Genomic DNA, 27,954 nt, shown 5'->3' on the forward strand with positions numbered 1-27,954 from the left:
AGATACCCACCATCCTGAGCACATCTATACCCATGCACTCACCCTAACATCTGCACAGCCACATAACTTGTGTACACACACACATACACACTCAGGCAACAGGCACAAACCTAGAGCTGTGTTCACAGAAACCCAGGTGCATACTGTTCTACAATCCTCGGCCTCACAACTATGGTAAAGGCTGTATGGATTTCTCCTTATGAATAGTTTTGTCACCAAACATTTGTTCTCAGGGTGTCTGTGAGGAAATGACCTATGAAGAAATCCAGGAACACTACCCTGAAGAATTTGCACTACGGGATCAAGATAAATATCGCTACCGCTATCCCAAGGGAGAGGTAAGGTTTGAAGGGTGGACTGATTCCTAGAACTCCTCCCCAGTATCTCCACTCAAACTGTCAGGATGCCATAGTTTCCTAAGTAACTTTAGAAGCAGGATAAAGCATATTTTGCAGCAACTGCCATCCCACGAGGCACATAATTATCTGGACTTTGGCTGTCTCAGATTTTTGGCTATAGGCAACAGATTTCTCTTTTTAAAAATCTACATACTTGCCTGCTTATTTTCTCCCTGCTTTCAGGAATCACTTAATCCTAGACTTTGTGTCTGATGTCCTTTCACTAAAGGCACTTGAAATAATTCAACATACTCTAATTCCCTGATGTTTTATTGTCAAGTTGCCTAAAGTTCCATCCTCTCTGGGCAGTGGGTTGGAGACAATGGCTAATAGTTTAACCAACTTCTTTGCCACCACACGAACCAGATCATCAGTTACTTATCCCCATATGAGGTGAATCCTCATTGCTTTCAATTTAGCCAGTTCTACATTTTAGAGTATATATTAGTCATACTCCGTTGCTGATACAAATTACTGGTAACAATTATCAGAAAGCCTGGATATCAGGGAAGATAAAATCATAGATATCCTGTGTTACAAAGCATTTTTATTTCTATCTTCATCCTCAGAAATGACATTACAAAGTCAGTCTGAGTTTGCCCTCATTTTCCTTTAAACATTTTCAGGCTATGTTACTAGAGGCATATAAATTTAAAGCCATTATATCTTCATAATGAGTTGTATATTTTATTATTACATAGTAAGCAAACCTCTCTTCCTCTAATAATGCTTTTTGCCTAAAAGTATATTTTATTTCATATTAATATAGCTATATAAGATTTATTTCTGGTCAGTGTTTGCCTACTTCATCTTTATCTACTCATTTACTTTCAATTTATCTTTGTATTTTTATTTTGTGTCTTTTGTAAACAGTGTATAGTTGGCTTTTGTCATTTACAAACTGAAAATATATGTCTTTTGAATGATAGCTTTGGTACATTAACTTTTATTGTAATTACTGATTTATTTCAGCTTATTTCTATTCTCTTGTTTTGAGTTCTCTATGCTTACTTTATGTTTTTCTCTTTTTCCTCCCTTCAGAATTGGTGGCGTTTTTACATCTGTGTTTGAGTTATATGATCTGTTTCTATCCTTCTAGAGGTTACTTTTAACATTTTAATATGCATGGTTAACAAAATCTAAAATCAATGTTTCCATCTTCCCCATAAATCAAAATAAGAACTTTAAAATTCTGGCCACTCCCTCTCCTAATTTACATCTTTATTATTATTTTGTATTTTGCAAATCTTGTGTCTTACTCCCCAAAGAAATTCTTATTGCTATTATTAAACTTATTATTCTATACAGTCAGTGTTTTTTTAGATTTAACCAGATCTTTACCAATTCCTTTAATCACCTTTTCTCCTTGCATCTCAAGTTTTCTTTCTGGGTTCAATTTCCATCTTCCTTTAGAAGTTTCTTTAGGGAAGACCTATTAGTAGTAAACTCACCTTTTGTTCTTGTTGTTATTTTCAAATGTCTTTGGAGTAGTGCCAGATGGGTGCTAGAGTAATCAGGGGGATTACTTCATAAGTTTAATGATTGTACTGTATATCTGAAACTAATATAAAATAATAAATAAATGTATTTGGAGGTTCAGTCCTAGATGATACTTTGGGTATAAAACTCGAGGTTGATGTTTTTTCCCTCAGCACTTTGAATATATTGACCCCACTCTCTTCTGACTTCTAATGAGGCTAAAAACTCTTCCATCAGTCTAATCGATGTGTCTTTTCTCTCTGGCTGTTTTTAAGGTCCTTGTATCTTTATTGCTTTTAAGTTTCACTCTGATATGATTAAATATTAATTTCTTTGCATTTATCTTGCTTGGGATTAGTTGGACTTCTGAATCTAATGATTAGGATTCTTCATCAATCTTAAAAACTCTTAGACATTATATCTTAAATTATTCCTCTCTCATATTCTATTATCTCCTTCTGGAAATATAGATTTCTGTTAGTCTTGTCACTATCCTTTATGTCTCTTAACTTTTTCTTCTTATTTTCAATCTCTTTGCTGCATTTTGAGTAATTTCTTCAACTCTGTCTTCCAAATCCCTATTTCTTAAGTTGTATCTAAACTGCTGTTTACTCTATTTATCGAATTTTCAATTTTAATAAATATGTTTGTTTCCATAAACTCTAGTTCGTTTGGTTGGTTGTTGTTGTTGTTGTTGTTTTCCAAATCTACCTCATATATTTGGTAGTATCTTGTTTCTTCTTTACATTTTTTATGCCATCTTTTTCTTTAAAAATTTCTAACATATTTGTTTTATATTTTGGATCGTATATCTTAAGTTTTAAAGTTTCTCCTCTTGTTTTTTCTGCTTATTTTCACTCATGATAGCTTATTTTCCTTGTGTGTTATGTGAGCTTTAGTTTGACAAAGATTTATCTGTGAGAATCCTGTGCAGTAGGAGTTCGGAGAATCCAAAGAAATGTTCCATTGGCTTCTTCCAGACACTTCTGGGAGCTAACAATTTGAAATCACTTTTTATTAAACTCTCGGCTTAACATTTTCTATAACACATGGATAGTGTAATTCTGAACCACAAACCCACCTGAAGGTAGACTTGTGGTTATAAATTCTTATAGGAGGCATTTTTAAATTTTTTCTAAGAGTCAAGCCAGAACAGTTACATATTCTTATTGTTTCCCTTTGCCTATATATATATATATTTTTCTAGTTCACATTTTTACTGAGGATGTAGCCCTTTGAGGGTCTCAGGTTTATTTGAGAATTTCAGTCCCAACTCCCTACCTTGTGCACACCGAAGACCTTGTCTCCTGTATCTATAAGGTTTTAAAAATTCAAGCCTCTTGGATAATGTGACTGACAGATGCCACCAGGGCAGCCGTGGCTTCTACATCTGCTTATCACTATTTTTTCCAAGTTTTTCTTCATTTTGGATCTCAATATTTATGTTTTCTTTAGTTTCTTGAATAAAGGCACTTATTTTATCTAGCTCTTCTAGGAATTTTTGTAGTGGGAAGTTTTATTATTGATATCTAGTCAAATATATTGATTGCCTCCTCCAATTTAATAGATGAGAAATTAAAACTCTAAGAAGGAAATGAGTTGCCTAAGGTCACATTGCTGAGTCAACAACTGAACTGGCACAACAACCAAGTTTTCCTGATTCCTAGACTAGAGTTCCTCTGCTCTGGGTAAGTTTACCTTATCTCCCTTTCTTATCCTAGTATTTCTCTTATTTTCAGTCCTATGAGGACTTGGTTCAACGTCTGGAGCCAGTTATAATGGAGCTAGAACGGCAGGAAAATGTACTGGTAATCTGCCACCAGGCTGTCATGCGATGTCTCCTGGCCTACTTCCTGGATAAGAGCTCAGGTACCACTCTCCTCTCTGTTCCTGGCCTGGGGAGCTCAAAGTTATTTGAAAACCTGACACCAACGATTTGTGGTTTATATCTTTGTAGTTAAGAGGACAATATCTAGAACCAAGATGCCTGAATTCAAGTTCTTGCTCTCTCATATACTAGCTTTGGCAAATTACTTTAATCTCTCTGGCCTGTTTCCTCATCTGTAAAGTAAATCAACATATGACACATAGTATTGGGCTATATAAGTGTTAGCTGCTGTTATTAATATTAATATCATTCTGAGCAAACATTTTTCTACTTTAACAGTATGCCTCAACCTGAAAAAGCTAAGCCAGTATTCCTCTGAAGCATTCTGTCATCAGGTGGTAATGGACCTTTCATGGCCCCGTGATCCTGAATATAGGTTTCTTTCTTTGCTGTGGAGATGATTTCCTCAAATGAAAACATCATTTTAAAATTTTAAAATATTTTTAAATATCCAGACGTTGTAATTTACAGAGTGTTTACACACTGACTGCATATACTGAATCGTAAATTAGGGCAAGTGACCTCTCAAGGGACTGTTGTGTCACCTTCAGGTTTTAGAGTCCATTTCTGATGTGCATGCTGAAGTGCTGGCATCTCCAGGATACTGTGAGGGTGTGTTAAGACAGTGCAAAGTCATATTTGAAGTGTGCAATGTCCTGCAGATATGTATCATTTCTATGTTGTTACATTCAAAATCAAGGGCACTTGTAATATGGAGTCATCCAGAATTAGAACCCAAGGAACTTGAGAACCTGGCATTGGAAAAGTTATTTTCTCTGCTGAGTTCTCAATCTCTTCACTAGAAAAAGGTGATGGGATTGGGATGGGGGTCATTGTGGTGCTAGATTTCTGACACCATTCACATATCTACTGCTCAGTGTTGTCTTTTGAGACTGTGAGGTGGGCAATGTAACCTGACTGTGCAGATGAGGAAATGGAGGCTCTGAGAGGTGAAGTGACTGGCCCAAGGTCACGAAGCTCAGGGGGGCAGGGAGAGACATCAATCCCAGATGCATTCCGGATGCCCCCCCCAGATATGTATGGAGTATGTGGGCAATACATGCATGTCCTGTTTGCACATTGCTTTACACACTTCCTACCTGCTTTCATGTACAGTCTACACCAGCTATTGACAGGGCTGAGCACATGCTCTCACCCCTATGACTCAGGTGAGTAAACTAAGGCCCAGAGAGATGATGTAACTAAGAAAGCATACCTCAGAGCTTGGGCACCCTCAGAGTACATCTAGTCCAATCCTGTGCCTTGAGAGATAGAAACTCTAAGGAGTCAGAGAGAGAAAAGGTGGGGCCAAGGTCACTTGTGGAGATAGAGGCAGAGCTGGCTCAGAGACCCCAGGCAAGTCACTTCCCTTCTCCGAGTCTGTTCTGCCATGTGTGCCATGAGGAACAGTAACCCCTGCAGAGTATCAGCGAGATCGGAAGGAGATAGTGCACCAAAGTACTGGGCCCAGGGCCTGGTGCTGATGGTGATGAAGATGACGAGGAGGAGCAGGATGGATGCCCAAGCAATCGTCAAACCAGACATCTCAGAGGGCTGGGAAGGTACTGGCAGGATGAACTTCGGTGGTAGAAAGCCATGAGGGGTGGGGTTCTGGCTCAATGAAGGGAAAGGTAGGGGCAGTCTGGGTGGGTGGGAGGGTGGGTGTCATCAGAGAGTGCTGAGAGGTGGTGCTATTTCCCCCAACAACACTGTGAGCCCCTCGAAGGCATTGGGAGTAAACTGCAGTGGGCAGAGCACACAGTTGAATCAGAGGGTTCTGGATTTGAAGCCCAGTGCTGCTACTTCCTGGCTGTATGCCTTAGGGCAAGTGTCTTCCCTCTCAGAGCCTCACTTTTCTCATCCATGGAATGGGCCTGATCATCTCCACTCAGGGCTGTCTAGTAAGTAAAACCTAGGCCCAAACAAGAAACGGTAAGTGAATGTTCAGAAAACTTTATGCACAATAGTCAATAACTGGAAGCAAGTGAATTGAGAAATGCTTGTCCATCAACAAGAGTGAGAGGAGTCAGAGGGTGCAGGCCTGGGTGGGGAGAAAGCTGTGGGAGCTACCTAGGTGCACGCGCACCTCATCCAAGGGCCCTGGCGATGAGTAGGGTGTCAGAAAACCCTTGCTGAGATGCATCTGGGGGGAGCCTGTGGAAGGCCCCAGGCTGGGGCAGGAGGGAGGCCTGCCTTGGTGTCATGGTTGCCCTGTGACTGAGGAGGTAGGCCACCTCCAAGGCGACCAGCCTAACCCTCCTAGGGGACCCACAGTCTGGCTGCATTCCCCATGGCCCTCCTGACTGCTCTCTGCTCTCTTGCTCCCTGACCAGGCTGCTGTCAGCACTTCCCCCTGCAGGGTGGGAGGGAGTGGGCCCCTGGGAGGTTGACACTGGGGAAGGTGGAGTGGTCAGGGAAAAGTATTGTAATCTGCAGGCCCAGGGACTTGGTGCCCTCCCCTAGCACCCTGTCTCTGACACTGCTTTCTCCTCCTTTCCAGATGAGCTGCCATATCTCAAGTGTCCTTTGCACACAGTGCTCAAACTCACACCTGTGGCTTATGGTGAGCGCCCCATCTTCATCTGGGGAAAGGCACACAGAGGCCATGAGCATGCCTGCAGTGCTTACCATTTGTCCACCAGAGTCCTGGGGGAGGTTCACTGGGTGGGTAGTTAGATGTCCTGGTGGAGGCAGGACTGGTGGTAGCAAGATGAGAATGGAGGACTGGGATGATCTCTAAAATAGGGCCTGCCCCCAGCTTTCTCTATCTTTACCAGAACACTGATCATAGAGCACCAAGTTATACAGGTGGTGGTGGGTCCTCAAAGAGGACCAGAAGAATAAGTGTAGGTTGGGGCCAGATTGAAGAAAAGGCACAAAGACCAGCCTGGACAATTTAGATTCTCTTGGGATATTAGTTAGGTGCAAAATGTTTATGAGCAGGTAAGAGAGAGCTCAAATCTCTTCTGGGGTGTGAACAGGGGAGACTGTTCTGAAGCCCAGAGTAGAGTGCAATCCACAGGCATGGAGTTCAGGGGGCTTCCACAGGCATCAGGCCTCCTCTGCCATCCCAGGCCCCAATGATATCACCCCCAGAACTCCCTTGTGACCTTGCATATGGGTAACTATTCTCCTTTAAATAAACTTTATCTGGGACTGGTGGCCCCAAGACAGTGGCCCCAGGACTCTTCCACCACTTCAGCACCTGACACAGCTCAGAGCTGGTCTAAATTCCCCTCCCTACGGGGAAGTCACAACTGCACACAGTAAGGAACTGGGGGTGTGATTGGTGATGGGTTGGGAAAGGAATGGCACTTTAGGGAAGACCTGTGCTGCTCTTGGGGGTTTATGGATGGACGGGTTGTTCTTTTTGAGGCTGCAAAGTGGAGTCCATCTACCTGAATGTGGAGGCTGTAAACACACACCGGGAGAAGCCTGAGGTAGGTGAGGGACTCCGACACCTAAGCTGGCACATGACGAAAGTACCCTTCCCCACAGAAAGGCCACCCCAGTCCCACAGACCTTGGGTATTTCACACCATCAAGTAGAATAACCAGCACCCAGAAATGCTGGAACCACAGCCCAGACTTGGAGGTACCATAGAGATGCAGGGCCAATAAGGCCTCAGGCTGAGATTCCCCCAGGCCTGCCTGAGAAAAAGATCAGGATCCAGGCCTATCTGAGGGAGGGGAGCCTGACAGTGAGGACAACAAACAAGGGAGGGTCTGGGACTCCACACTGTTGTCTCCTTCCTATTAATCCCGGGTTCTCTCCACTCAGAATGTGGATATCACCCGAGAACCTGAGGAAGCCCTGGACACCGTCCCTGCCCACTACTGAGCCCTTTCCAAGAGGTCAAACTTCCTCTTTCCTCACTGTCTTCCACATTTAAGAACTGCTATCCTTGCTTTTTTCTTACTCTGAGAATACTTTGTACTTCGCCTCACTGAGAGCCCTGCTTCCAGTGAAGAAGCCTTCAGCAGCTCCAAAACAAGTCTTGATTTTTATTCCCTGATCAATAAAAACTTCTCTTACTGCCTACAAAAGGAGAGAGTAAGTCATCGTGAACCTTCTGCTACAGGATCAAGATTCTGACCCTGTGAAGTAGCTCTGGTGCTGTGGGGGTGTGGAATGGGTGAGAGCTTCCTGGAGCAAAGGGTTCTGGGGTAAGTCTGTGTGACTGCCTATGGGCCTTGTTCTTTGGTGGGCAATGTACCTGGGAATATGACACCATCATCCCTATACTCAGAGAAGCTATACTTGGACCAAAGTGCTCTTATCTCCAATTCTTGCTGCCATCCTGAATGATATCACTGTCCAAATAAATTGTGCAAACAATACCCTGATCTCCCAGTCCCCTGACCCTGTCAACTTCACTGACTACTCACTCCATGGATGTTGGCATCATCTAGACATCTCCCCAGTCTGATTTCTTAAAGACAGGCATCCTACTATCTGACCACCTACCCCTAGTCCTTACAACTTTCTGTGTCATCCACAGGATCCCTAGAACCCTACCTCCCACACAGTAGGCATTTCTGGGCAGGTACCAGCAACCCAGTGATGAAAAGACAGACTTATACACTCACTGTCTTTGTTCCTTTGTCTTTCTATCACCATCACCAGCAAGACCCAAACCTTGTATAATCCACATTGCCTTTTTTTGTTGTTGTTGGAATCTACTACAGGGTAGCTGTTGAAGCAAATCTACATTTATCTGCTTCCACAGCCACCCTTAAATCCTGTTCAAAGTCAGGGTCACCCTCTATTTTCTGGCACTCTATCCTACTCCACCTTCTCAGGGATGGGCTACTTCAGTCAATTTTTAAATATTCCTTATCTATCTCCTGTTCTTTCTGTTGACTTTTGCCTCCACAGTCTATACAACGTATTCAGGTCTCTCTCTTGTCCCAATAAAACCCTCCCTTTTTCCCTTGTCCACCTCTACCTACCTCCCTCTCTATCCCTTTATTCTTTCACAAATACCTCAAAAAGAATCCATAAGACTGTCCAGAAACCTCTCCCTCTGCCTTCTGTTCCAGGTTTTCCCCCTCTATATCTTTGTTCAAGCTATTATCCCCTTGCCTACCATGCTTTCCCCAGGTCTCTCTCCTACTGAAGTCATACTTGCCTTTTAGCCTAAAGCTGGAGCCCACCTTCCCCAAATGGCTACGCTGATCTCTAGCTCTTCTGTGAACCCAAAATGTCTCACAACAGCCTACATGCAATAAAATAAAGAAAAAACTCCAATTAATTTTGCAAATTTAATGTAACTCTGATACCAAAATATGGCAGTGCACAAAAAGCAAACAATAAAGTAGAATCAGCAACAAGATTTTTCATAGTGTGCCACTTTCAGCTGATTGGTAGTATCTGCTGAGACTGCTGTGTGGACAAAGATTCCAAGGATGTACCTTGACTCCATGGGATGGACTGCTGCAACTCATTAGTGGTATCTGTAAACATGGGAAATAAACCTGAAAACAAACTACCAAACAGGAACATATTTTAGCACTAACTATACTGTTGTTTCATACTTCATTGTCCTTATCTCCCCACCCTGCCCTCCCACCTCAGGGTTTCTTATAACATCTCCCAGCTCTTTATCCATACCCATGGGCCTTGGCTGTAGAAATGCTATAATTACCTGAAACCTCACTAGCCATAGAAGCTACAGGCACCAAGGCTAGTGGCTCCACCACCAACGCCAGCACCATTGCTCGGTCCACCGCCAAAGCCAGCACCACTGCTCGGTCCACCGCCAAAGCCAGTACCACTGCTCAGTCCACCGCTGAAGCCAGCACTGGTGCACAGTCCACCGCTGAAGCCAATGATAGAACTGGGTCCCCAATTGAAGTCAGTGCTGGTGCTGGGTTCACCAGTAAAGCCAATGCTGGTGTTGAAACCACTGCCAAAGCCTATGATGGCACTCAGTCCTCCGTCAAAGTTGGTATTAGGCCCACCGCCAAAGCCATCACTGATGCTGAGTCTACCACTAAAGCCAGCACTAGTGCCAAGTGTGCTGCTAATACCATCATTGGTGCCCAGCCCACCACCAAAGCCATTGCTGGAGATCAGTCCACCACCGAAGTCAGCACTGGTGCCTAGTCCACCACCGAAGCCAGCACTGGTGCTCAGTCCACCACTAAATCCAGTGCTGGTACTTAAACCATTGCCAAAGCTAAAACCCACACTGATGTTGGGTCCATTGCCAAAACTGGCACTGGTAGTTCCACTAAAGCAGTTGCTGGTGCTCGGAGGGCCACCAAAACATAGATTGGTATTAGACACATTGCCAAAGCAGAGGCTGGTGCTGGGAGCTCCACCAAACCCAATGCTGGTGCTGGGAGCACTGCCAAAGTCCATAGCGGTGCTAAGTGCCCCACTGAAGTCAGCGCTGGTGCTGAACACACTGCCAAAACCAGAGTTGATGGGGGGTACACCAATGAAACCGGCACTAGTGCTGACAGCACTGATAAAACCAGCACTGGTGTTGAGTGCCCCACTAAAGCCAACACTGGTGCTGAGTGCACCAAAGCTGGCATTAGTGCCAAGAGAGCCACCGAAGTAGACGCTGGTGCTTAGTGTACCACTAAAATCAGCAGTGGTGCTGGAATTACCACCAAAGGAGACACTGGTGCTGAGTATGCTATCAAAACCAGTGCTGGTGCTAGGAGAGCCACTGAAGCAGATATTAGTATTGAGTGTGCCACCAAAGCTGGCACTAGAGCTGGGAGAGCCACCAAAGCAGACACTAGTGCTAAGTGTGCCACCAAAGCCAGTGCTGGTGCTAAGTGCACCACTAAAGACTGCACTGGTGCCGTGTGCACTGCCAAAGCTGGTGCTGGCAATGAGCATACCACTAAAGTCAGCAGTGGTACTGAGTGTGCCTCCAAAGCCAGAGCTGGCTCCACTGCTGAAACTGGTACTGGTGATGAGTGGACCACTGAAACAAGAGCTGACCCCACCACCGAAGCTGGCACTGGTACAAAGGGCACCGCCAAAGCTAATGCTGGCTTCACTGCTGAAACTAGAGCTGGTGCTGGATGTGCCACCAAAGCTAAGGCTGGCTCCACCACTGAAACTGGAGCAAGTACTGGGTGTGCCACTAAAGCTAATACTGGCTGTGCTGCTGAAGCTGGCATTGGTGCTGAGTGTGCCACCAAAGCTAATGCCAGCTCTGCCACTAAAGCCACCACTGGGGCTGGGTACATCACTGAAGCTAATACTAGCACAATCATGGAAGCTAGCTCCCACACTAGCTCCTCTGCTGAAGTCGATGTTGGTGCTGGCATCTGCCTTTTCTTGAGCTCTGGCCTCAATTTCAAATGAAATTCTGCTCCAGACCTGAGCATCATCACCTAACTCTTCCCTTGTTAGGCAGTCAATATCCATGTCATCCCAATTCCAGGGCCCAGCCACAGCTTCCTCTCCAATTCCCATTTGGGCTCTTGCCTCCACCCTGGCCTCAGCCTCAGCAGCAGCCACAGCTGCAGCCTGGACTTCCATCTCCACTGCCTCCCGGTACTGAGCAGCCCAGTCTTTGGGGTCTTTCTTCTGTACCTGAAATGGGAATGATAATCATTATAAGGAAAACAACATTTATAATCATATATTAAGTACCTACAATGGGCACTGTATAAAACTAACAGCAGTACTTTTTTTTAAGTTCTTAGTTATTGGGGCTCTATCATGGGTCAGTCTTGATCCAATTTCAGCTCTGATAACTTAGGTGCTGTGTGACCTTGGATACATGATTTAACCATATTCAGCATAGTGTCTTCATCTGTAATATGGGAAATATTATGAATTGAATGTCTGTGTCCCCCCAAAATTCGTATGTTGAAGCACCAGGCACCAATGGGACTGTATTTAGAGATAGGGTCTTTATGAAGGAAAATTAAATGAGGTCATAAGGATGAGGCCCTGATCCAAGAGAATTAGTATCCTTATAAGAAGAGGCTCTCTCTCCACCACATGAGGACATATAAGAAAGTATCCGTCTACAAGCCAGGAAGAGAGGCTTCAATAGAAACTGACTCTGCTGAACCTTAATATGGGACTTCCAGCCTCCAGGACTGAGAAAATAAATTTCTGTCATTTAAGCCACCTAGTCTTTTTTTTTTTTTTTTATGGCAGTCTGAGCAGACTAATACAAAGTATGAAGAATGAATGAAACAATGTAAACTTTATGTTGAGCAGCATTCTGGTACATACATGAAGTTCCATATGTTTATATATGAACCGCAGGTATATGCACTATACCTGCCCATCTCTTCACATAGCCTGCTCCAATCAGGGGCAACCCATACCCTTCATAAGCCAAGTCAGGGCAGGTTTCCTTTTACCTTGCATGCAAACTTGAGGACTTTCATCTTGCTAGTCTCATGGTAGGAGTGCAAGCCCCAGAAGAACTCATATTCAGGTGGTCTGCTGTTAGAGACTCTCTTGTACTCCAGGTACCTTGGAGAAAGGAAATGAAACTGGCTTCTAACCAAGCAAATCTGTTGTCAAACTACCGGGCACCAGCTGGCAACCTCCTTCAAATAAATATTAAACTTAGCTCCTGGAGAAGGATTTCCAAGACCTTCCTTCCCCAGACTCACTCCCAAAAACTGTTCGTGGTCTTGGCCTCCAATATTGAGCCATTTACCACTGGCTCTGTGCAAAGGAGTCACTTTGTGCTGTATAGAGAGAGCATGATGTCACAGGAAAGCCGAAGTATCCTGCCATTTGTGAGGCCTAAACCCAAGTTCCTGTTTAGTGTGTTGTAAACAAAGGAGCCATTATTCAGCACCCTGCTCTGAGCACACCCCATAACAAGGGTGGCCTTGTGTTTGATCTGGCCCAGCCTTGGAATGGTCCACCCATGGGAATTATGGACAGGAATGGTTTAGGGCACAAGATGCCCATACCTCTAAAGCTAATGTAAAAAAAAGGGCTGCCCAAGCACTTTCTGAACCATACTAGCACTTCCATACTAGCACCCAGAACACTTCAGGGCCTGACAAACACCACTTACTTCTGCTTCACAAACTCATCTGTGATGAGTTTCCTCACTTCCCCAAAGAGCGAATGCTTCACCCTAACAATGGAAAAAATAACCCATGAACAGAGGTCAAAACTTTCCAGATGAGGGCAGAGGCATTTCCCAAAAGAGAAGAGACCTCTCCAGCATATAAGGCCATCTCAATGAAGCCAGGAAAGTAGTGAACACATACATGGTCACTAGAAGCAGGCAGTTGAGGCTAAATGAATGGTTCTTTGTCAGGGGTGCCCTGAAGGTGTCTCTTAAATCTCATCTTAGAACAAACAGGGGACATAGGGGAGAGAGGGAGCAGAGAATACAGGACCATTTCCCCATCTACCCAGATCAGAGCCCTGGGCCCTCTACCCAGTCCGGCACCCCCGCCCACTCCACCAGACCACCAAGCTGATGCACTCCTGGGACCATCATCTCTTGCCAAAGGACAATATGGACAGCAAGTGCTGAGAGCGCTCAATCATACCCAGGGCAGAGCCCCAACTTGTGCAGCACCTCCCAGATGACAGCTGCAAGGGGATGCAAGGGGAGACAGGGACAGAAAATGAACACGTGGAATTCCAACCATAGTCACCCATTCAGCTGCACGCCCAGCCACTCACCCTCATTGGCCTTGTTGCCATTCATTAAAATGACACTCAGAATCACCATGAGAAGACCTAGTTTGGGTGTATCCTTGGTCCTATGGGAACAATAGGATAGAGAGAATATTTATGTCCAGCAGCCAGCCATCTGCAAAAAACACCAGCCAGTGCACTAGGCTAGCCTCTCCCAGATTCCTCGGATATGGGAGAGTTCTGCCCAGTCTATGCTTCAAGCTCTATGTGACCCTGGGCAAGGCACTTAGACTCTTGAGCCTCAGTCTCCTATTCAGTAAAATGGGAAAATTACATCCTCCCCTCCCCAGGTTGCTGAGAGGATGGAAGAGATCCTGTCAACCAAGTATGATCCAGGTACTCAGTCAATATGAGTCCCTTCTTTTTCTCCCAGAACTCTCAACCTCAAGAGAATTCTAGGCACAGCTCCACTGAAGCTCCAGCCCTTCAAGCATCATCATCTACCCACACCAGGATGCCTGCCCTTGAGAACCACTCTACCAAGGCCGGTAGGAAGAGAAGCAATGACAGGTCTGCTTTTCTGGGAAGCTTCTGCAGAAACAGAAAACTTGACAGTAGGAATGCCCTGTCCCAGGCTTCCACACCCTTTAGTCAATCATAACCAGGCACAACTATTGTGTGCAGGGCTCCAACTACATGCAGGAGATGGAACAGGGGCTTTTTAGGCTCTATCTTTCCTGGCCCCCCTCCCACCCTAGCCCTTTCCCAGCTTACGTTCCCAGTATGCCTGTAGAGGATTCCTGAGTGCTGATGAGAATATACAAGCTACTCTGTTTATCAATTTCCTTCAGATTGACTCGAAACATCTGCCCAGTAAAAGAATAACCTGTAAGATCACAAAATTCAGCTTACGCATCAATGAGCTTCCTGAGCATCCCACAGCTCCCTGTTTACCTAGGGGTGTGTCTGTATGTGTGTCTGTGTGTCTGTGAAATCCGTAAGATAATGTACATAAAGCACTTAGCTAAGTGGCCAGCACACAGCAAACAGGCAACAGATGTGCTATTATTATTAACATCATCCTTGTGATTAATGGGAATCTAGGGAGACAGAGATTGAGGAATGGAAGGGAGAGGTGAGCATGTGAAATACATTATAAGACTTGTTCAGCAGCAGACAGAAGCCAAGACTAAGTTAGCTGGCTTGAGTCCTACCTGTACTTTTATCACTGACTCGCTGTGTGATGCTGGACTAGTCTATAACCCTCCCTAGGCTACCATCTGCCTATTTGCACAGTGATGGAGCTGGATTAGAAAGTCTCTGTGGTCCCGCAAGAAGAGACACGTATGCCTTTGTTTGATTCAAGGCTTTGCCATTGCATTCATTCTCCCAGGGCTGCCCCTTCACCTTCTCCAGAGTGTAGCTTGTTCATTCAATGATCTCTGGGAAATATTCATCATATCCTTGGATGACAACCTTCAGCATGTCTGCAGGAAGGGAGAAGTGGGAGCAACTGGACTGAGCAAGGGCCACAGAGCTGCAGCCCTTTAGCCAGCCCTGTGAGGTCAGTGCAGTCTGAATTCTAAACTGTGTTAATGGGAGATGTCAGCCATGGCAGAGTATGAGGAGGATAGGGAGAAGACGAGAGAGAATTAGGAGAGCATAAATATAAATAGTTACCCCCAGGCATGAGGGAAAGAGGAACAGAGAAAGGTCAGAGAGGAGGGTTCGTATGACTGTCTCTACCTGAGCGCTTGATGGGGATCTGTGTCTGGTCTTTAACCAACAGGTATTTCACCAACTTATTTGCCTGGGAGAGGAGGAATACATGGAGAAATCTCAATATATTTTCAGAAAACTTGGAAGGATGACAGAGAAAAAGGCAGACGAAGACAAGAAGAGACTGGGCAACATAGGATTCTTACCCTTTCTTGCAAAATGGCCACATCTCAGAGTAGCGGAGGCCTCCAGCCCCATGGGATCCACCTATAATTACTGCCACCTCTCTCTTCCCCATTCAGATGCTTGGACTGCATCATCTAGAGCAGACACAAAAAAATACAAAGAAATGTCACCAAAAATACAAATGATTAATTAAAATGGAATACTAAAAATATTCATATAATCTAAAAGAAAGAAGGGGAAATAAAAGAAGCAACCAAAAGAAGACAAACAGAAAATAAATAATAAAATGATAGACCATTCAGCCTTAAGCTGTTTAATGGTAATTCTCCACAAAATGATCTATAGATTCAACATAAACCAAATCAACATTCCAGGAGACATTTTTTAAAACTTGACAAGTGGACTCTAACCATTACATGGAAATGTGAAGGACTTAGAATACCTACAGCTATTTTTTAAAAGGTGAACAAAGTTGAAGGATTTACCTGATTTTAAGATTTTTCTCTTTGTCTTTGATCTTCTGCTGTTTGAAAATGGTGTGCACAGGTGTAGATTATTTAGATATTTATATAGTTCGGTGTTCCTGTACCAGTTGTTTAATGTCTGTCATTAATTTTGAAAAATTGTCACTATTACTTCAAATATTTCTTCTGTTCCTTCCTCTCTTCTCCTTCTTGTATTCCCATTAACATATGTTATACCATTTGTAATAGTCCCACAGTTCTTTGATATTATTTTTTAAATTATTTTTTCATTTGCATTTCAGTTTTAGAAATTTATATTGATATTTCTTTAAGCTCACTGATTCATTATGTCAGTCTACTGATGAGTCTATCAAAGGCTTTCTTTATTTCTATTAGTGTTTTTTCTCTAGCATTCTTTTTTTTTTTTTGGATGTGACTACATTTATTTTAGTGAATATAGTACCTTTCAGCAACAATAACTGTTCTTTATTTCAGACACCCTGTTGAAAAACTTTTATATTCTTATCATGGTCAAGTGTAACTGGCTCTTCAAGTCAAAGTAAGTCTTAATTTACATTTTGGCATGATGGCTTAAAGATTCTTGTCTCTGTTCTTTTTTGAATTCTAGTGTTGTCATCAGATTAAGTATTGTAGAAGGACTATTTAAACAGTATTCTTTTTTTCCAGCTTTATTGAAATATAATAGACACTTAGTTGCTTGTATTTACATTGTACGATTCAATGAGGTTTTTTTCAATTATAGTTGGCATACAATAATATATCAGTTTCAATTGTATCACATAGTGATCAGAGATCCAGATAACTTGCAAAGCTATCACCCCACTAAATCTAGTATCCTTCTTCCCCCTTACATATTTATTACAACATTATTAACCATCTTCTCCATGCTACATTCTACATCTCCATGTCTATTCTTTTTTTAGTTGAGGTACTTTTTAATGGTAATGTAGTTATTACCATTCTTTACATTCCTGTTTTTGATATATGTTTTTCTTCCTAAAGAAGTCCCTCCAACATTTCCTGTAATACTGGCTTGGTGTTGATAAATTCCCTTACTTTACTTTTGTCTGGGGAGCTCTTTCTCTGTCCTTCAACTCTAAAAGATAGCTTTGCTGGATAAAGTATTCTTGGTTGTAGATCCTAGGCGGGTGTGTGTGTGTGTGTGTGTGTGTGTGTGTGTGTGTGTGCGCGCGCGCGCACGCGCACCAAGCCCTTCTGTACTGCATAGTTTCTTTTGAGAAATCATCTGCCAGTCTTATGGATGCTCCCTTATAGGTAACTAACTGCTTTTCTCTTGCTGCTTTTAAGATTCTCTCTTTATATTTAAGCTTTGGCATTTTAATTATGATGAGTCTTGGTGTGGACATCTTTGGGTTCATTTTTGGGGGGACTCTCTGAGCTTCCTGGGGTTGTATGTCTATTTCCTTCACCAGGTTAAGAAAGTTTTTCATCATTATTTCTTCAAATATCTCTTCAACTCTTTTTTTTTTTCCGGTACCCCTGTGACATGGATATTTTTAACTTTAATAGTGTCCCATAGACTCCTTAAATTATTATAATCTTGTCTTCTTTTTTCTTGCCATTCTGATAGAGTGTCCTTGTCTTCCCCACCCTCTATACAGATCATTTGATCCTCTTTTTATTTACTCTGTTTATTCCATTTAATATACTTCTCATCTCAGATAATGTGTTCTTCATTTATGACTGGTTCCCTTTTATAATTTCCATTTCCATTTTTTTGTTTTTTATCTCTGTTAAAGTTCTCATTGAATTAATCTACCCTTCCACTAAGTTCATTGAGCATCTTTTTAACCAGTGTTTTGAACTCTGCATCTGTTAGATTACTTGATTCCATTATATCTGGATCTCTGTTCTTTTCTTTCATATGGTTACTGCTTCTTTGTCTTCCCATTTTGGCTGCCTTTCTGTGTCTGTTTCTATGTACTAAACAAAGCTCTTAAGTCTCCCAGTCTTATTAGTGTAGCTTTGTGAGGTAGATGTCCAGTAGCACAGACCTGAGAGGGGTTCAGCTGCAGGCCAAATTTAGCCTCAGCCTGGGCCTCTCCTGGGCAACTTGTTAAGATTGAGCAAGCAATCCACAGATGCTGTGCTTTTAGTTGCCTCAAGAGGCCACTCCAGAAACTGAGGTCGGCTGCCACTAGTGTGAGTCTAGGCACTGCTCAGCAAAGGGTACCCAACTCGCCAAGGACACACCTGTGTGTGGCTTGAGTGGGGCTGTGAGTTGGGGAGGCAGAGTTTTAGAGAACTCTCTGGGCGGAGTAACCTCTGTTATCCAGTTTGATGACGTCTCAGCTATAGCAGCACTGAGTCCACACACTGGGAGAGGGGAGGGCTCAACAGAGGGACAATGGAGACCTCCAGCACTTCTGTACAGAGTGAGTCTCATCTCTAGCCCTCACTCCGACAACTCAGTGTCCTCCTGTAAGTCCCTAGTGACCCCTGCGCAGCCCAACCGGCACTAGTGCTCAGAGCAAGCAGGTCTGTCACTGCTAAAGTCCACTTGCTGACACAGGCCCTTTAAGAAGCGTCTACACCTGCCGGCGGCTTCTTCTATGGCCTCTGTCCCACTCAGCCACTCGGAACTGGGCAGCCTACCTTCTCTTGTTGCAAGGTGCTTTTTTATTTCTCTCCCTAGTTGTAGGACGTGGTCATCTAGTTCCCAGGCAATTTTCTTTGCTGTTTGCTCCATGTTTCTGTCACAACTTTGATTTGGTCACCAGAGGGATGAACAGAGCCTCTATCACCTACATCATTTTTTCTCTCCTCTAGAATTTCTTTTTGATTCTTTCTCAGAGCTTCCATTTCTCTGCTTACATTATCCATCTGTTCTTGCATTTTATCCACTTTTTCCATTAGAGTTCTTAGCATATTGTTCATAGTTATTTTAAATTACTAGTCTGATAATTCTAACATCTTTGCTATATCTGTGTTTGGTTCGATGATTTCTTTGTCCCTTCAAACTGTGTTTTTCATCTTTTAGTATGACTTGTAATTTTTTGTTGAAAGATGGACATGATATACTGGCTAAAAGAAATTTAGGTAAATGGACTTTAGCATGAGGTTTTATTTTTATTCTGTGGCTGTAAGTGTCAGAGGCTAAAATTTCCTCTGCTGTTCTTTTGTTGTCTCACTTGTTGTCTTTGGGTTTGCCTACAGATTTCTTTTTAAATAAGGTCTGAAACATTCAGTTCTTTCAGTAACATTCCACTGTGATTATACAGGAGCCCTATTGGTATGGTGATAAGGTATGGGGGAGAGAGAGCATCTTATACTCCTATTATTAGTTCTAAATCTTTTAGTGCATCTGCTCCCTGGTCTGTGATCTTTGCAAGAGCTTCTCGGGTTATTTTTTCCTTTTAGGTAGAAAAAGAAGGCTAGCGGTGGCTGGAGTTAATATTTTTTTCTTTTCCTGGGGTTGTTAGCTTCTGGTACAACCCTAGTCTGTCAGGCTCTAATCAAATAGTTTCCCATGATGGCAGGCATTGTTAAGAAAAAAACATTCCAAATATATTTCAAATTAGCTACTTTTTTCCTTCCTCCACTGGAAACACAAGATTTTTCTCCAATCTTTACTGTGAGAACCTGGTAGGTTTTTGAAGGCAAAACTCATTAAAGTGTGGTACCTTTCCTACAAATGACCCACTGACATTTCTAACTCTCATTCTTGTCTATGCTGAGCTTCCGGCAATTTGTTAAATACAATTTAAGTTTTTCTCCTCCAGTACTGGCCCCAACGGATTTCAGTTCTTGGCCTTTTGTTCTGGTATGCTGTGATTCTTTGCAATTGTCTGTCTGTCCCTCTAATTATAGGTGCAGTGGTTTGCCTGTGTCTGCAATTCTCTGATGAATCTAAAAAGAGTTGTTAATTTTCAGTTTGATCATCTTTGTTGTTGTTGTTGTTGTTGTTGTTGTTGTTGTCGTCGTTGTCGTCGTCGTCAGTATAGTAGTAATGACTTCCAAGATACTTGCATATTTGACCAGAGGTCTACTTCAATGTAACACTAAGAAGCTACAATAATAATCACGGTTTTAAATTTGGGGGAATACAAAAGAAATATAAATTAATAAAGCAAAATAGAGTTCATAAATTAAGCCACACATTTATTGTCAATTTATTTTTGACAAAGGTGCAAAGACAATTTAATAAAGGAAGCCTATTCAACAAATGGTGCTAGGACAATGGTACTAAGCGGAGTTCAAAACAAGTAATAATATCAAGGATAAAGAAGAATGTTATAATGCAGAAAAAGCATTTGACAAAAATCCAACATCCATTTATGATAAAAACTCTCAGCAAAGTGGGAATAGAGGGAACACACTTCAACATAATAAAGGCCATATATGAGAAACCCACAGCTAATATCATATTCAATGAGGAAAAGCTAAAAACGTTTTCCTTTGGATCAGGAACAAGACAAGGACATCCACTTTCACTGCTTTTACTCAACATAGTGTTAGAAGTCCTAACCACAGCAATCAAACAAGAAAAAGAAATAAAAGGTATCCAAATTGAAAAGAAGGAAGTAAAACTGTCATTTGCAGCTGAAATGTTACTACATAGAGAGAACCTTAAAGATTCCACCCCCCCCAAAAAAAACTGTTAGAACTGATAAATCAGTAAAGTAGCAGGATACAGAATTAATATTCAAATTTTGGTTGCATTTTTACATACCAATAATGAACTCTCAGAAAGAGAAATTAAGAAAACAATTCCAGTTATAAATGCATAAAGAAAAACACCTAGCAATAAATTTAACCAAGGAGGTAAAAGACCTGTACATGGAAAATTATAAGACATTGAAAAAAGAAATTAAAGAAGATACAAATAAATGGAAGAATTAACATTGTTAAAATGTTCATACTACGCAAAGCAATCTATAGATTCAGTGCAATCCTTATCAAAATACCAATGCCAATTTTCAAAGAACTAGAACGAATAATCCAAAAAGTTATATGAAAACATAAAAGACCTTGAATAGCCATGGCAATCTTGAGAAAGAAGAATAAAGTTGGCGGTATTGCACAACCTGATATCAAACTATATGACAAGTAATCAAACTATAGTAATCAAAACAGCATGATACTCACATAAAAATGAATATATAGATCAATGGAACAGAATAGAGAGCCCAGAAATAAATCCCTGCCTATATGGTCATTTAATCTATGACAAAGGAGGCAAGAATATACCTTGGGGGTAAAGACAGTCTCTTCGATAAGTGGTTTTGGGAAAACTGGACAGATACATGCAAAAACATAAAACTGGACCACATTTTTATACCACATACACGAATAAATTCAAAATGGATGAAGATTTAAATATAAGACCCAGAACAATATAATTTCAAGGAAAAAACATAAGCAGTAAACACTGATATTGCTCTTAGTTATATTTTTTTCTGATATATCTCCTTAGGTGAGGGAAACAAAAGAAAAAATAAACAAAATATATTACATCAAACTATAAAGCCACATGATATCACTTACAAATGGGATATAAACCTAAAAGCAACAAATAAATATGACAAACAAAAAGAGACTCATAGACATGAACAATAGCCTAGTGGTAACCAGAGGGTAGGGGAGTAAGGAGAGGTAGATGGGGTAAAAGAGGTCAAATATGTGGTGACAGAAAGAAATCTAACTATGGGCAGTGAACATACAATGCAAAATATATGTGACTTACTGTTGAATTGTACACTTTAAACTTACTGGACTTTGTTAACCAATGTCACCATAAAAAAAAAAAAAAACTATAAAGCACAGCAAGAGTCGATCCAAAAAACGAAAGGATAATTTACCAATTAGAAAAAGATATTCACCAGCGATATATCTGCTAGGGAGTTAATATCCAAAATTTATAAAGAACTCATATATAACTCAACACGCACAAAAAAAAAAGAAAGAAAAAAAAACAACAATCCAATTTAAAAATGCACAGAGGACCTGAATAGACATTTCTCTAAAGAGGACATGCAGATTGCCAATAGACATATAAAAAGAAGCTCAATGTCACTAATCATCAAAGAAATGAAAGTTAAAACCTCAATAAGATACCACTGCATATCTTTCAGAATGGCTATCATCAATAAATCAAAAAACAAGTGTTGGCAAGAATGTGTCGAAATGGGATTCCTTGTGCATTGCTGGTGGGCTTGCAAATTCGTGCAGACACTATGGAAAACAGTATGAAGTTTCCTCAAAAAGTTAAAAATAGAACTACTTTATTACCTAGAAATTCCACTTCTGGGTATTTATCCAAAGAAATTCAAAACATTAATTCAAAAAGATATGTGTACTTCTATGTTCACTGCAGTGCTATGTACGATAGCCAAGACATGGAAGCAACTTAAGTGTCTATCAACAGATGATTAGATAAATAAGTGTAACATATATAAAATGGAATATTACTTGACCATAAAAAATGAAATCTTACCATTTGTGAGATAATGGATGGACCTGGTAGTTATTATGCTAAGTGAAATAAATCAAACAAAGAATGACAAATATCATATGATCTCACTTATCTGTGGAATCTAAAGAACAAAATAAATGAATAAATAAAACAGAAACATGATCAAGCAGACTTCATTCCAGGGGCACAGGGGTGGTTTAACACATGCAAGTCAATTAATGTATTATACCACATAAACAAAATAAAGGATAAAAATCATACGATCATACTAAGATCCAGATAAGCATCTGACAAGATAAAGCACCCATATATTGTTAAAACACTTAATATAATGGATATAGAAGAAAGGTATCTCAAGGTACCATAATAAAAGCTACATATGACAAACCCTCGACTAACATCATACTTACTTAATGTTGAAAAGCTAAAAACCTTCCCTCTAAAATCAGAAACAAGACAAGGCTGTCCACTATCACCAATATTATTCAATATCGTGTTGGAAGTCCTAGCTAGAGCAATCAAGCAAGAGAAAGAAATAAAAGGCATCTGAATTGGGAATGAAATAGTCAAATTGTCAGTTTTTGTAGATGATATGATCCTCTACAGAAAACCCTAAAATCTCCACTAAAAAAATCTATTAGAAACAATAAACAAATACAGTAAAGTTTCAGAATACAAAATCAATATACAAAAATCCATAGCTTTCCTATATACTAACAATGACTTTTCAAAAAAATAAATTAAAAAAAAACAATTCTTTTTACCTAGGAATAAACCTAATAAAGCATGTAAAGTATCTGTACAGTGAAAACTGTAAGACATTATTTTAAAAAATTGAAGAAGACACAAAGAAATGGAAAGATATTCCACATTCTTGGATTGGGATAATCAACATTATTAAAATGACCTTATTGCCCAAAGCAATACACAGATTTAATGAAATCTCCATCAAAATCTTAGTGGCATTTTTAAAAGAAATAGAACAAAAAAATCATCAGATTTGTATGAAAGCACAAAAAAATTCTGAATAGCCAAAGCAATCCTGAGGAAAAAAGAACAAGGTCAGAGGGATCGCTCAGCCTGACTTCAAATTATACTACAAAGTGATAATAATCAAAACAGCATGGTATTGGCAGAAAAACAGACACACAGACAAAGTGAACAGAATTGAGTGCCTCAAAATAAACTTACGCATATATAAGCAAATAATTTCAACAAAGGAAAGAAATGGTTCTGGGAAAACCTTCAATAAATGGTTCTGGGAAAATTGGAAAGCCACATACAAAAATAAAAATGAAACTAGAATGCTATCTATCACCATACACCAAAATGGACCAAAGACCTAACTATAAGACCTGAAATAATAAATTGCACAGAAGAAAACATAGGTATGAGACTCGTGGACATTGGATTTAGAGAGGATTTTATGAATTTAACATCAAAGATAAGGAAAGTAAAAGCAAAAAGAAATCAATGGGACTATATCAAACTAAAAAGCTTCTGCTCAGCGAAAGAAACCATCAACAAAACAAAGAGGCAACCATCCAAATGGGAGAAGATATTTGCAAACAATGCCTTCGGTAAGGGCCTAATATTCAAAATATACAAAGAACTCATACAATTCAACAATAAAAAAACAATCCAATTAAAAATGAGCAGAGGACCTGAACAGACATTTCTCCCAAGAAGACATTCAAATGACCAAAAGACATGAAAAGATGGTCAACTTCACTAGCTATTAGGGAAATGCAAACCAAAACCACTATGAGAGACCACCTCACACCTGTGAAAATGATTATCATCAACAGGACAATTAAGAACAAGTGTTGGAAAGATTATGGGAAAAAAGGAACCCTCGCGCACTGCTGGTGGGAATGTAAATTGTTACAGCCACTGTGGAAAACGGTATGGAGTTTCCTCAAAAAATTAAGAATAGAATTTCCAGAGGATTCAAGATGGCATAGAAAATAGCGGCTGTGTACTACACCAAGCAACCACACAAAGATTATAACAAAACTGCAGAACAACTAATAAGTGGAGTCTCCAGAGGTCTGGTTGAACAGAAGCCTACAATTAGATCACCTCAAATAACAGGTCACCTCAAAAGGGTAGGAGGAGCAGAGACACGAAAAGGCCAGTTCCACATCTGCATATGACGATGGACAATCGGGAGGACTATATTGGCTGCAGAGCCCCCTTCACCACCTGAGGAGTGAGGAGTCCCTGCCACACACTGGGTTCCCCAGCTCAGGATTCCAGTGCCAGAAAGAGAAGCCCCCACAACCTCTGGCTGTGAAAAGCAGTGAAGGTTGCAGCTGAGTGAAACAGAGGGCAGCAGAAAGCCAAGACTTTCCTCTTAAAGTGCCCACACCCGGCCTTACGCACTCCCTCTGACCTCCACCTCTGGGGCAGCTGCTTGAGGGGCACTAGGGACATACGGGGATGCAATGAGCTATCGAGCTTCAGAGTGAGGGCTGGAGGGACAGCTTGCACCTATACAGAGGTGCGTGCAGAAGCCATTGTTCCTTTGTTGAGCCCACCCCCTTTCAGCCTGCAGATGCAGTCACCATCAATCTGGATAATACAGGTTGCTATGCCCAGGGGATTTCCTGAGATGCTGCCTGTCTCAACTTGTGGGCCTATGAAAGCTGCTTTCAGTTATTTATTTCATACAAACGGGCCGTCTTGGCTCCTGCTGCAGTTCATAAAATCAAAGGCTCACAAACCCTAAAGAAGCAGCATCTGGCCTCAGCATGCCTTGCTGAGCAGCCCAAACCCTTCAGCAGTGGCAGCCAGCCTTGGTTTTTGACTTGGCCCCTCAAGGCACCTATAAGCTCAGCATGGGTGGTAGCCATATGTGGATTGCTTGGTGACTCTTACCAGGTGGCCCCAGTGGTGCACAGGCTATGGCTGAACTTGGCCTCCAGCTAGAACCCTCCTAGGTCTGTGCAAAGTAACCCCACAGCACACCTCCTACATAAAGCCACTCTACCATGACTGGGAGACTTAGGAACCCTACCTAATACATAGAAACATACACAAGAAGGAAGAAAAAATGGGGAGACAAAGAAGCATGATCCTGAGGTAGCAATACTTTAAAATAAAGGCTATAATAAGAGACAAAGAAAGGCATTACATAATGATAAAGGGATCAATAAATCAAGAGGACATAACCCTAGTAAACATACACACCCAATATAGGAGCACCTATATACATAAAGCAAATACTGACTGACATAAAAGGAGAGATCAACAGGAATACACTCATAGTAGGAGACTTTAACACCCCATTGACACCAATGGACAGACCTTCCGGGCAAAAATATTCAACAAGTAAACAATGGGCCTAAAAGACACACTAGATCAGATGGATTTAACAGATATTTTCTGAACATTTTACCCTAGAGCAGCAAAATAAACATTCTTCTCAAGGGCACATGGGTCATTTTCTAGGACAGACAACATCTTAGGACACAAAACAAGTATCAATAAATTTAAGAAGACTGTCTCCAATCACAATGGTATGAAACTAGAAATCGACTACAAGAAAAAAACTGGAAAATACACAAACATATGAAGGATAAATAACATATAATTAAACAATGAATGGGTTATCAATGAGATCAAGGAAAAAATAAAAAGATATATAGAGAGAAATGAAAATGCAAACACAATGATCAAAATCTATGGGACACAGAGAAAGCAGTCCTAAGAGGGAAATTCATAACAATACAGGCCTAACCTAAGAAACAAGAAAAAAGCTCAAATAAACAATTTAACCTTGAGCTTAAAAGAACTAGAAAAAAGAACAGTAAACAAAGCAAAAGTGAATAGAAGGAAGGAACTAATAAAGATCTGAGTGGAAATAAACAAAATAGAGTCTAGAAAAACAATACAAAAGATTAATGAAACCAAGAACTGGTTCTTTGAAAGGATAAACAAAATTGACAGATCCTTAACCAGACTAATCAAGGAAAAAAGAGAAGACTCAAATAAATAAAATCAGAAATGAAAGAGGAGAAATAACCACGGACTCCACAGAAATAGAAAGGATCATAAGAAAATACTGCAAGCCAACAAATTGGACAATGTGGAAGAAATGCATACATTCCTAGAAACATACAATCTTCCACGACTGAGTCAAGAAGAAACAGAAAATCTGAACTGACCAATTACCACCAATGAAATAGAATCAGAAATCAAAAATCTCCAAGAAAACAAAAGTCCTGGACCAGATGGCTTCATAGGCAAATTTTACCAAACATTTAAAGAATTAACACCTATTCTCAAAATGTTTCAAAAAATTCAAGAAGAGGGAAGGCTCCCTAACTCCTTTTATGGAGCCACCATTACCTTGATTCCAAATCCAGACAATTACAAAAAAAAGAAAACTATAGGCCAATATCTCTTATGAACATTGATGCAAAAATCCTCAACAAAATATTAGCAAATCGAATTCAGCAATACATTAAAAAGATCATACACCATGATCAACTTGGATTTATTCCTGGGATGCAAGGTTGGTGCAATATCTACAAATCAATTAATGTGATACATCACCTTAGCAAATCAAAAGATAAAAACCATACGATCATATTGATAGATGCAGAAAAAGCATTCGACAAATTCCAGCATCCATTTATAATTAAAATTCTCAGGAAAGTGAGAATAGAGGGAGCATATCTCAACATAATAAAGGCTATATATAACAAATCTACAGCTAATATCATTCTCAATAGGGAAAGGCTAGAAGAATTTTCCTTGAGATCAGAAACAAGACAAAGATGCTCACTTTTATCAATCCTCTTCGATATTGTATTGGAAGTCCTAGCCACAGCAATAAGACAAGAAATAGAAATAAAAGGTATCCGAATTGAAAAGAAAGAAGTAAAACTCTCATTATTTGATGAGGACATGATACTATAGAGAGAGAACCCTAAAAATTTCACCTAAAAAACTATTCGAACTGATCTATGAATTCAGTAAAGTAGCAGGATAAAAAATTAATATCTAGAAGTCAGTGGCATTTTTATATACCACTTTTGAACTTTCAGAAAGAGAAATGAAGAAAACAATCCCATTTACAATTGCATTGAAAACAATAAAATATCTGAGAATAAAATTAACAAAAGAGGTAAAAGATATGTTCTCAGAAAATTATGTCACTGAAAAAAAATTGAAGGTGATACAAATAAATGGAAGCATATACCATGCCCATGAGTAGGAAGAATCGACATCATTAAAATGGCCATACTACCTAAAGCAACCTATAGATTCAGTGCGAATCCTATCAAAATACCAATGGCATTTTTCAGAGAGCTAGAACAAATAATCCTAAAATTTATATGGAACCATAAAAGATCTCGAATAGCCATGGCAATCTTCAGAAAGAACAAAGTTGAAGGTATCACACTACTTGATATCAAACTATACTGCAAGGCTACCATAATCAAAACAGCATGGTACTCACATAAAAACAGATATATTGATCAATGAAACAGAATAGAGAGCTCATAAATAAATCCGTGCCTATATGTTCATTTAATATATGACAAAGGAGGCAAGAATATACAATGTGGTAAAGACAGTCTCTTCAATAAACGATGTTGGGAAAATTGAAACTGGACCACCTTCTTATACCATATACAAGAATAGACTCAAAATGTATTAAAGACTTAAATATAAGACCTGAAACCATAAAATTTCTAGAAAAAAACATAGGCAGTAAACTCGCTGATATTGCTAACAGTAATTTCTTTTCAT

The 27,954-nt window shown here is 40.7% G+C and overlaps 2 protein-coding genes and 1 non-coding gene across 4 annotated transcripts in view; 1 reads left to right on the forward strand and 2 right to left on the reverse strand.

Moving 5' to 3' along the window:
• The window catches only part of PFKFB1 (6-phosphofructo-2-kinase/fructose-2,6-biphosphatase 1), an 84,589-nt gene extending 76,826 nt beyond the window's left edge, over positions 1-7,763 (forward strand). The window contains exons 10-14 of one of the 2 annotated variants that reach the window (XM_011383391.1): positions 234-338; positions 3,617-3,746; positions 6,266-6,328; positions 7,141-7,205; positions 7,546-7,763. In XM_011383391.1, the coding sequence (XP_011381693.1) occupies positions 234-338; positions 3,617-3,746; positions 6,266-6,328; positions 7,141-7,205; positions 7,546-7,605 (423 nt within the window). In that variant the 3' untranslated portion in view covers positions 7,606-7,763. The remainder of the gene's footprint in view (positions 1-233; positions 339-3,616; positions 3,747-6,265; positions 6,329-7,140; positions 7,206-7,545) is intronic. The other variant, XM_011383392.1, reaches the window with a different exon arrangement.
• Positions 7,764-9,423: 1,660 nt separating this feature from the next.
• TRO (trophinin) lies at positions 9,424-15,392 on the reverse strand. Its single transcript, XM_011383393.1, is given in 10 exon segments — positions 9,424-9,514; positions 9,578-11,328; positions 12,114-12,228; positions 12,788-12,850; positions 13,275-13,317; positions 13,411-13,490; positions 14,140-14,231; positions 14,773-14,852; positions 15,112-15,175; positions 15,291-15,392. Coding segments are annotated over 8 exon segments (2,313 nt in total). The 5' UTR covers positions 14,851-14,852; positions 15,112-15,175; positions 15,291-15,392.
• Positions 12,497-12,581, reverse strand: LOC111733078. Its single transcript, XR_002777824.1, has one exon. It is a non-coding gene; the product is annotated as a small nucleolar RNA SNORA11 (small nucleolar RNA).
• Positions 15,393-27,954: the final 12,562 nt, after the last annotated feature.

This window comes from Pteropus vampyrus, unplaced genomic scaffold, assembly GCF_000151845.1.
Source record: "Pteropus vampyrus isolate Shadow unplaced genomic scaffold, Pvam_2.0 Scaffold518, whole genome shotgun sequence".
NCBI lineage: Eukaryota > Metazoa > Chordata > Mammalia > Chiroptera > Pteropodidae > Pteropus > Pteropus vampyrus.